The sequence below is a fragment of the Miniopterus natalensis genome, chromosome 1 (assembly GCF_054644295.1).
Source record: "Miniopterus natalensis isolate mMinNat1 chromosome 1, mMinNat1.hap1, whole genome shotgun sequence".
Classification (NCBI taxonomy): Eukaryota; Metazoa; Chordata; class Mammalia; order Chiroptera; family Miniopteridae; genus Miniopterus; species Miniopterus natalensis.
The window spans coordinates 137,680,706-137,691,854 of record NC_142081.1 but is presented as its reverse complement, the minus strand read 5'-3'; the positions used below and the strand labels follow the sequence as shown (position 1 = coordinate 137,691,854).

The following is an 11,149-nucleotide window of genomic DNA, read 5'->3' as shown; positions in this document are numbered from 1 at the left end:
GGACATGGGGACTGAAGGAAGAGTGCGAGGCGGTGGCCGCGGTCAAGTGCATCGGACGCTGCTGGAGAGAGCAGGTCGGTGAGGCCTGAGGAGTGCGCGCGGTTAGGCAGGACCTGCGAACAGCTGGTGACCTGACGGAGGCCTCGGCCACCCCCACTCAGTCCATTTCAGTGACCGCCGGGCGCTGCCTTCTCACTGAATGACGGTGACTGAGCTGACGTGGTGGAAAGAGCAGTTCCTGGAGTGTAAGGAAGTCTAATTCATCAAGACGGAGAATTCTGAAAGAAAGGTGAGTTTGCAGGGGAAGCTGTCTGGAGGCATTACTATCTAGGAAACAGAGTACAGCTTTTGTGTATTTTTTTAGAAAATCATCATGGCTAGATATGTGCATGAAGTTTAATGATGGTATTGCAATACTGTAGAAAAGTAGAATAAAATTATTTATGGGCTGTGTTTAAGTCAGAGAAAACAGGCCAAGGTGTTCATGAACATCAATAAAGCTTTATAACAATACAATTCATTACCACTGTTTGGATTAATATTGTAATAATTACACACTTTGTACACATTATGAAAATAAGTCATAAATAGTGTAAAAATAATTCTGAAGATCAACTTCTCACAAACTAGGAACCCTGTAAACAAGTTAAGAAAGCAAATAAGGACAAATGAGAAGCTGAATACAATGCAATTATCTTCAAACTGCAAATTGAAAACCACACGCATCTTTGATTCAGCAATGTCAGTTGGAGAAATTAAAACGAAACTGAAATAAGAAGTCAAACAGGGAGAATTCAACCTTTCAATTATTTACACTACTGAGAAAAACGGGTTTGTGCCATATTTACAGTGATAACACACAACACATTCTTAGAATAATCAATTACATGAAACTGGCCCACAAAACATTAAGAAAAATATGCAGTGTAATGCTTGCCAAAATAGGTTTTTTGCATTTTCTTATTTCGTATTCATGTGATTTTTTTGGCAATATAAAAATAGCTGCACATAGAGATGAACTTTAAAATGTAAAAAATACAAATAAAAATATAATATTTTCTAAAGGAAAATCAGATACATACATCTTTTAAAAATGTTATTAAGTTGCATGAAACATTTACAACAGTATAAAGAATATTCACATAAATGTCAATAATATGTAAGACATTCTTTTGTGAATCCAATTTATTAATATTTCTGAGATATGTGAGAATATCAACTGCATTTTGAGAAATGATGGTACTCTATTAAGTTATTATTAAATTCTAATAGGTCAGGTTGACAATGTCCTCCTTCCTATTCCCAAAATGACAGTTCTGTCAAGAAGCAGCACAGAGAATCTTATGCATTTAAACACATTTTAAAAAATCAGACATGCCATTAAAACGTTTCAGTATTGGATTAATAAAAATTAAATCCACTAAAAATTTATGCTGGAAGGCTATCTGTGCTATGGCATATAGTAAATCTAGCCAATATGAAGATATTTCAACAAAAGTGGAAAGAGTAGGGACTGAAGGTCAGAAAAATCATCATTGGTCAATCATGTTAATTCCATTAGGAATGAATAATTTTAACAGCCAGAATCAAACACATGTAATTGTTCTTAATTGATATTTATGAGAATATAAGAATACGTTGCTGTGGTCTTGACTTCTAGAGATAGCAGGGATTTTGTTTTTTGTTTTGGTATAAGTTGAAAAAGTTCATTTTTAGCAATGTTAATATAACTTGATTATTAAGAAATAGAGAAATACCAGTAGTGACATATTCCTATGACTACTTATTAGAAGATATTAAAACACCACTCACCACGCAAACATAACTGACTTCTGAGCAAGATAACACATAGGGACAAAATAAAAAAGGAAAGGTGAAAAGTGGTGTTAACAGTTTATGCTACAATAGTAACATTAAAAAAAAAAAAAACCCACCTTGGGAAATTAAGCACATTTTCAAAGTGATAAAAATATAAGATACCAAAGACAATCTTTCCATAGGTACTGACATGGTGATCTGACCATCTTCCAAACTAGCAAAGGCATGTAGAATGAACTACCGGATGTGGAAGTTCTTACTTTCCTCTTAGAACATTATGCACAGGAAGTAAATTCAAGAACAGGCTTTTTGGGGGGATAGAAATTCCAGATATTCTCATGTTTTCCACAAAATCAAATAAAGAAGAAAAACTCCTCAAGACTGCTTTTCATAATAAAAATAAAAACTAGAAAAAATGTAGGCATAGTTGTGTGTCAGGTACTCTATGAATGTATGCAGACTCGTCTAATTCTGGTTTTGTCACACTAAATCAAATTATGTCAGTTAAAGATGAGAATGAACGTTGATGAAAGGCATATGGCATAGGAAAAGAACATGTAATAAGAGGATCCACAATCCAAGTAAGGACACATATTCCTACAGGTACACTGTTTTGTTAATGCAAAACAAGCATTAGAAAAGACTGGTCATTGAACCATAATTACAGCAAATTCATGAACTTCAAAGATAAAATCACACACTATCAGCTTAGGAATGCTATTAAACTGAGAAATGAAATTATCCATAGTAGAGCTGCACTGTCCATAAAGAAAACAAAAGAAATACATCAGCACCAACATGAATGAAAAACAATTTTAAAGCTAAATCACATACCAATTTGGTATCTTTAAAAGATGCTTATCAGAAATAGAACCTGATCTTGATTTATTTCCAATGTGTCTTTCATGCGTTTAATTCTCAACCCTCTATCCAATAATATAAATTAAAAGGAATAAATCTTTAAGAAAAATATGTATCTGCCAACACATATATCGGCAGACATAATTGATTAGTTCATTTGGCAATTATTTGAGGATTCCTTATAATGATGACAAAACGGATGCTCGAAAATATTTTAGTAACCAAAAGTTTTAGATCATCATAGTGGTTAAGACCTAGTAATTCCACTGAGCAAAGAGGAGTACTATCATCTCTTTGCTTGTCCCAAGGAAATAATTGTAATGGAAGTTAATAATTTTATTCCTTTAATCATGGAATAAAAGTCAATGTTGTAAGTCAGAGCAAAAACCCAATATATACATAGGACAGAATATCCTTTAAAGGGCTGTATTTAAAATTTTTTTTTGTACATAACATGATTATCTTTAGAGGTATTCTCTTTAGAAGCTGTGCAAGTTTTAAATAGTGATCCGTCTTAATACCTGTTTCTACTAGAGGAGTAGAAAGAAAGATACATAGGATGAAATGTAGCCACCAGATTTTTCTCAAGACACTACTGCTTGTTTTCCTGAAGAGACTGTAGTTCTACCTGCTTTAGTTCATTTTTCCAATCTACTTAAGACAAGTTGTTTCAGACACTGAACAATAATACCTCATCCTAACCATGACCTAGGAGAGATGGTTAGAGAAATGCCCTCTGTTGTTTTAAAAATGCCAACATGCCTTCAGAATGTGGAATGTTCCTAGAAATGTGACCAATTAGATTGATCTAATAGTTTGAACGTCTTTCCAATCTTGAAAACTTAATGGAAATAAAAAGAAGGCATTTTGTATAATTGAGCATTTGGTTATATAATTGAAAGAGATCATAAGGACCTTAGGATCCTTGTCTTACAATCATATCTTAACTGTCAGCATGAGTCAGTGATGAACTAATTTCCCCCCAGTGGTGAAAACCTATGCATGAAACTAGAAAATTTCCCACAAAATGGCATTAAGTCAGGAGAAAAATGGTATCGTCCCATGGGCTGAAAGTGACTACTCCTCATTGATGATGCTTCTCCTAATGGAACTCATCCATGTAGAATAAGCCATTTCAAAACATGCTACCAACACTTTACTGTGCAAAGAAATGCTCATTCTAATACAGTGAAGTAACTTTTGAGCAAGAAGATGAAAAAAATACTCTCTTTATGGCAACTATATGGCAACTAGATTTCACAGCTTTCTGAGATCTCAGATTTGGTCTGTGCATAAGACAAACACCTAGATATGTAAAAAAAAAAAAGGTAAAGAAATCTAAATAGAGACAAAACATATCTAAATAGAACTACAAAAAAATAGAAATAGAAATGAGCTAATACTATGAAATGTGACCAAATCTTGACTTTATCTTAACTGATAATCACTATGTATGTTATATTCATCATGTGAAAAAAAAAAGGCAAAAAGTACTGAAAAAATTTCTTAACTTGGATACTTTACAATGACTGGAGTGAAAGTGGAGCTTCTTTTACATTCTCTTCAATTATTCAGAACAAGAAAGAAAGAAGTTAGTAAAAGGTCATCTTGACTGTTGGTTCCAAGTTATTAGAATTTGAAGACTTTGCTTTTAAAAAAATTGTTCAAACAAATATGACAAAAGCATTTCAGTTTAGTATTCCTTGGACTAAAAAAAGAAAGAAAAGAAAAAGTATTTAAAAGAATTGGAAAAATCTTCTGCTTCTAGAAGTTTGTCGAAAATGTTTGAAATGGGTTCAATCTTGGAAAGAAGGGAAGCTCTCACATCAGCTTCCATAGAGACTGTGGAGTGAGCTCCCTTCAGGACATGTGATTTCTTCAGCAACCTGAGCTTTGGTGGGATGTACACACCCTTCATCCTCAGAAACAGAGGCTGCCATTCCAAGAATCTTCTACCCAAAAGAAATGCTGCATGTCTCTGTCATTTTCCAAAAGCACCCATACTAACACCTGTTCGAATTCAGTTTATTAAAAACAAAAAGTCTGCTGTTCTGGGTGCCTGCATTTGTAAACCTCTTTCCTACTTGGTCACAGGAGAGACAGCACAGGATGCTGAACCGGACCTCTTCCCTGGTCTTCACTGCCAAGGGCAGCCCAAGGAAAACCGGCGGCACAACCAGCTCAACCCCTTGATATTTCAACCAAGGTGGCCATGTGAGCCCACAATACTGGAAGCTGTAGATCTGCAGTTGGGACTGCAACTCCCTCAAAATACAAGACCACTTGTGTGTGTGCTCTCCACCACCTTATCTCTTTTTGGCAATAAGCCATGGTGTAACCCCCTTGAGATGACAAAAGAAATAAAAGATCAGATGTGATCAAAGGACTCATCAAGAGGCATGCTAGCATCTGAAGCTGCACAACAAGCAGGGTTGGCACAGTCATGCTTTTTTAGTCGGTTTCAATGGGTGTTGTGAACCCAGTGCTAATAGTGAAGGTGAGTAGAGATGGGACAATAAACTCTAAAAGCAGTCAGTATGGTACATTTTCATAGTTTTGAGTCCATATTTGGTCACAATTTTATGTAAACTATTTCATGGTCCCTTTTGTCCATGCAATTAACAAGCCCAAAGTAAGAAAATAGCAGGAACAATCATTCTCTATCACTGATATGTCCATTTAAATACGTATCTTTACATAAGATAAAGAGATACTGATCTATAATTTTTGCAGGCTTCTCACTAGTTTCACATGTTGTCCAATTTTAGATGTGAGCAAAGGAAAGATGGACATATGCACTACTGCGAACAGGAAGAAGCAGCTCTATGTAAACATATCTCAGACTTGTAAAATCTGCCATTGGATTTTCAACTATAAATATAAAAAGTGGACCGTTATATACACAACTTCATGCTCGGAAGGTTAGTTTCATCACTGCAGAAAAACAAACAACAAAAAAGACAAATATACAGAATTAGTCGTCTAGGATAAAAATTCCAAATTAACATTTACTTTAAGAAGACTGGTAGAACCCTGAATAGAGTTGTGTGTGGTTTTTTTCAATCACGGAGCCAATCAATCTGTGTCCTACACATGCCTTTTCTAAAACTCCAGTGTCATCAACATTTCTATCCTGGATTCAACCCACATTTTCCTTTTGCTGCAGAGAAGTTTCTGGTTAAGTGTTTCAGTAACTATTCTGGGAAAGCAGAAAATTAGAATTTTTAACGTATATGTACCATAATTAGAGTACATGTCCTATTTATAACTTAGATGATCTCCAAGCATTAAGACCCACTGTGGGAAAGGCTGAGGATCCTGATCTCAGAGGCATTACTTGCTTCACCGACGCCCGACTCGGTTCCTCTTTCCTTCGCTAGTCCTGCTCTGCTGTGAATGACGGGAAAGGGGCACCAGCCCGCCAGCAGGTCTCTAAGCTGAATTACAGGTTCCACTGTGATCTAAGGTGTCATAAATCTCTGGTTCCTCATAATTATTAAGGTTTTCCTAAAACTAAGGATAAGTCTGAGAGAACCGAGGGGCCATTGTCTTTGAGGTATAAACTTATAGAGCAGATCTTAGTGATGTTCACTTTTACTCAAAAATAAAAATCAGTGAGAAAGCAAAATGTCCAGTTAATTAATTAAAAACATTTGTTTTTCTCTCTCTAAGAAAAATAGATGCTACATTAGATGTGCTTATGAGGCTGGGAACTTTGTGATCTTTAGAGATGGAGCCCATTCTGTGTTTATGCATGTTGTGTTCACGCCAGAGAATGTGCCTACAGGAAGTATTCCTTTCTCTCACTAACTCTCACTTATCTCAAATTTTAAACAGGTACATTTTTTTGAATACCAGTGTTTTGCAAATAATCTACAGAATTTAAAAAATTTTCTCCTAGCCCCTAGATTTTAAAACTTAGTTTAAAAATCTGTCACCTTGTTTTAGGAAGGTTCTGCTAAAATCCTGTTAACGCTACCTGGAAAAATAAGGTCTAGTGAAACAATAAAAAATACGAAGGCTATAGGTATTTTTCCTATTAAATAGTTTTAATCTCTGGACAAGGATGGATGACAACTGTAGTAGTCTGTAAGTATTTTCTTTAAAATAAATCCTGCCATTTACTCACTGTACTAATTATACTGTGAACTGGTACATCATTGTTCATCAAAATTTAGAAAACTGAACTGTATCTAAAAAGAAAAGCAATTTAAACAAAGATCAAATTATTTGGCATGAAAAAAATTACTAGAGAGTAGCATGACCAAGGGGACTAGTTCATTAATCACAGTAATTTGCAAGGCTACCACAATCTGAATTTACCACTATGCTCCAGAGGCTAATAAACAGTATTTAAAAGAGGGATCCACATAAAACAGGACTAACTAAAAGGAATCTACTGGCCTTCTAAAAATATTTTAAAAATAATTTGACCTGACTAATAGTATATTTGAGATAGCTAAGTTGACCACATAAGAGATTTTAGAACATTCCATTTTTCTAACTGTTTATTCTTTTTGGGGATGAGGGGGTTGGCAGAGGTTGATCACAATGATTTGCTTGTGTGTGTGTGTTGGGAGTGTGGCAAACAATACTGAGTTCAATCATTTAATTTTTTTTTTTTTATATAAGAAGATGCGAGATTTAAGAAATCCTTGATCTTATGTAGACTATGGTATGTATTTTGCGGAAAAATGAGTACTTAAAAGGGAAATTTCTGATTTTCTGATGCCAGTCTTATTACTACTAGGATCGGCCTTTTTGTGAACCAAAATGATGAGTGCTTTGCTTGTCGCCACCATGGTGCCTGCACAAAAAGGACATGATTTAGAAGTGGCTGAAAATGATGTGAACCCAAGTTCAGAGTCATGTTAGAAGGCTGATTAAGCCTTTCACATTTACCTCTACGTAGGGTATGCCAATGACTGTGTTAAAAAATCATTACAGTATTAGATTACAGGTCAAAGGTCAAAGAGCAGACGGTAATTCCAGCTCAGTACGGTATTAAAATTCTGAGAACAGGGGTTATGATGGTGAAAGGATACTTTCCCCAGGTGAAGGAGAATATGATGATAGGCCCACCTTCCTGAGAACCACCTGAGCTCAGGTGTGACTGAGAGAATTATCTGACAGGCTGAGAGTGGAGTTTGGGAAGCTACTAAATAAATGATGCTGCTGAGAAACAAGGAAGGTGTTTCTTTCCCTGGTCAAGTAGGGTGAGAGTCGTTAAGAGAGTAAGTTACATAGGATCTCACAACGTAGTTGATGACCTAAGATGAAACCAGGAGAGTCGAGTTACTCTTCATCGCTCTGCAATCCTATATAGTTTTAATTTTGCCAGTGAAACATGCCTGTCAAGAATTACTAAGCCACAAGGTTTTAGAGACAAAATTTCAAAATGATCAACGCAGCATGTACACTGCCCCTAGCTCACTGTTACATCAGTGGAATTCCTTTATCCCGCAGTAGCACAGATGCGCAGTCCCTCCTAGGGCCCCACGTCACTGTAAAGGCCTGGTGCTCCCTCAGCGCAGCACGAACGCAGCTCTTGCCTGCTTAAAGCTCTGCCACTGCTTCCCATCGTCTCCTTCCCATTCTGTTGCTTACTAGCTCTGTGCCGTGGAAGTTACTTAACCTCTCTGAATTTCAGCTTCCCCATTGGAATCATGGAGGATAACACCCGATGGGGTTACTGGGACGATTAAGTAAAATGACAGCCCTGACACGAAAGGGCTTATCACATAGAAGGGTCTCTGTTAGGAGAAGTTCCCTTCCCTACACTGTGGCCGTGGGTAGCTACGTGAAGAGGCTAGAATAACCCGATACCACAGAGGCCCCCCACTTAAATATAACCAGTCTCCTAAATAAATCAAGATATCACTGAAGGAAAAAGATCATGCTTACATTTTCTGCTTTCTCAGCTTTGTGATGAATATGGACAGGGTTCTACCATGTTATCTGCATGTTTGTCTAAGTAATTGAGTATACGTAGAAAAAGAATCATGACTACGAATAGTTTTAAACAGTAGGGGGACAAAGAGTTTATTGAGAGACAAGCAAACCATTATGAAGATGCAAATGCCTGGCCTTTCCCATTCCAAAGAAAGCATTAGGTCCGGGAGGTTCCAAACGACAATGTTTGTCAAGAACTGTTTTCGCTCCTCAGTTTTGGAAGAAATTAGCAGTACACATAGTAATCGAAAGATATTGTAAAGACGAAATCTTTTTCTTTTTAATATCCAAACGTTCAGCAACGTCAAATTCAAAAGGTCTGCTGTAAATGGAAAAGGCTAGGCCAGGTGAAGGGAAAGGGAGAGTGCTTCTTTCAGAAATAATTCCATAAAGCCTACCTTTTGCCAACAGCCAGGCATGGGTAATCCATCCGGCCCCTGTTTGAAAGGAAGAATCAGGATTCCTTAGGCTCCACAAAAGTTCATACTTCATAATTCACATGCTCAGAGGCTTAACATAGATGGGCTTCTACTCATTAGGTAGCCCTAGCCATAGGCATCCTTTTCTAATTACAACAATTAACTCCCAATAGAATACCCAACGTTAGTTAAGATGAAGAAAATTCAAATGTTTTTCTAGGGAGAGTACACATTTTGAAAATACATAAAGTATAGAAAAAATATGCCTGATTTTGAAAAAGTAATTTACAAAGCATAGTGGTCTACTCAGTTCTACCTTTAGATAATAAATCTGTACTATTTCTCTTAATGTCATTAACTCACATAACACAATTATCATTATTAAATAAAGCGAAGTAACTTCACCTCCTGGTTGCTATAGTGTATGTTGAATGCATGAGAATGATGAGTAATCAATGATGAACCATTTCTATCTGAAGTTTATAGCCCTTCACATGCTACTTTTCACTTTTCCATACTGAAAGCGGATACAGTAGAATATATTTAATCCATTGAATTAAAACATGGGCAGCCTATCTATATCTTTACAGTAAAATGTTATCCACAGCATTTATCAATTTTTCTATTAAAATTCTGCAGAAGCCAGTTGACAAATTCTGAATAAACAAGGGATTCCTAAATGTTGCAGAATTTATTTGTATTTACAGTGTGAACACTCTTCAGATACAAATGATACAAATAAAGCGGGGAGAGTTGGTATGGGATGAGGCATGCTTGTGTTTCCTCCCAACAAAATGATCGTAAAATATTATTTATTATCATTACCAAGCAAACAAAATAAAAGGCTAGGCACTTCACATTGATACTTTCTAATTGTAATTATAAACTAAATAAATATTTTCTGTAAACACAATCTCTTAAAAGACTTGAGAAACAACGTTATCTTTATAGAAACATGCTTAGCACTAAAAAATAATATAAAAACATGCAGACCAAGTATAACCATCAACACAACCATAAAATGTTTTCCTTTACACCTCAGAAAATATGAATATACTTTTTTTAAAAATGTAAAAAAACCTTTGAAATAACTTTATACGATATTTGGGAAAAATTCGGTAATGCCAGATTGGTACAAGGACAAGGATCACCCAGTAGAATTTTAGATTTTAGTATAAGGAGGATTTTGGGTTCATGCCAATGGAGATAAGGGAATTCTGTCTACTTTAGGAAAGTGAGTTTCAAAAGGAAGACCATTAAATTGAAAAGGTTATGTGACAAAGAGGAGGGTTTGGCTGTAGACTGTTATCTTTAGAAGCTGGAAGAAGCTTGGTTTACTTCCCTACAGTCTCTTCACAGCATCCCCTAGAAATGGCTAACTCTTCACCGCAGAAGCTTAACTCTGCAGGTTTGGCCTTACAGCCTGACAGAAATTTAGTGGGAGAGGTAAAAATGCCTTTATTTCCTTTAGAGGAGAAAAAAAAAAGTTCAATTTAGGGGTATATCCCAAAGTTATGGCCTAACTGTGCCTGTTCATAGAAGCTTTTAATGCAATTTTAATGTACTCTTTAAATAAATATTTCTTGAATAAACTGATATCCCCCAGAAGGCAGACCCATTGTCAGTTGTGAAAACAATGTCAGGAGATTAGTTTCCAGTCATTGGTAGAAATGCATGCGTGCTCTCTTCACTCTGCAGAGTTGCTGAAGGAGCCATTCATGCACATGCATGTAGTGTGTTTAGCATGTAAAGCTTGGTCCAGAAGCACCACTTTACACTGAGAGAGATGAATATGTAATAAACAAAGGAACTGCATGCAGGGTGGAAGGAAAGAGAAATACTGTACCAATTGGCAAGGGGCATCCAGCCCATCCAGGCCAGGCTGGCCTGGCTCCCCTTTTTCCCCCTTAATGCCACGGAATCCCTGTTTGTAAAGATTAACTCATATAGTTACTAACAAGAAATCACTTACGCACAAATTCTGCTAAAGAAATAACCACAATAACAAAAGGCTGGGAGAGGAGCAACTCTGAAGTGACAAATAATACGCAGTGAAGTTGGACAAAGCTCTGCATACAATGAGGACTTGTCTGGGAACT

At 36.3% G+C, this 11,149-nt stretch overlaps 1 protein-coding gene across 1 annotated transcript in view; it reads right to left on the bottom strand.

Annotated features, from left to right (window-relative positions):
* Positions 1-419: 419 nt before the first annotated feature.
* The window catches only part of COL25A1 (collagen type XXV alpha 1 chain), a 440,472-nt gene continuing 429,742 nt past the window's right edge, over positions 420-11,149 (bottom strand). Inside the window, exons 35-37 of the mRNA XM_016209473.2 lie at positions 10,897-10,974; positions 9,030-9,068; positions 420-5,021 (exon numbers count right to left, since the gene is read on the bottom strand). Of these exons, the coding sequence (XP_016064959.1) occupies positions 4,986-5,021; positions 9,030-9,068; positions 10,897-10,974 (153 nt within the window). The 3' untranslated portion in view covers positions 420-4,985. The remainder of the gene's footprint in view (positions 5,022-9,029; positions 9,069-10,896; positions 10,975-11,149) is intronic.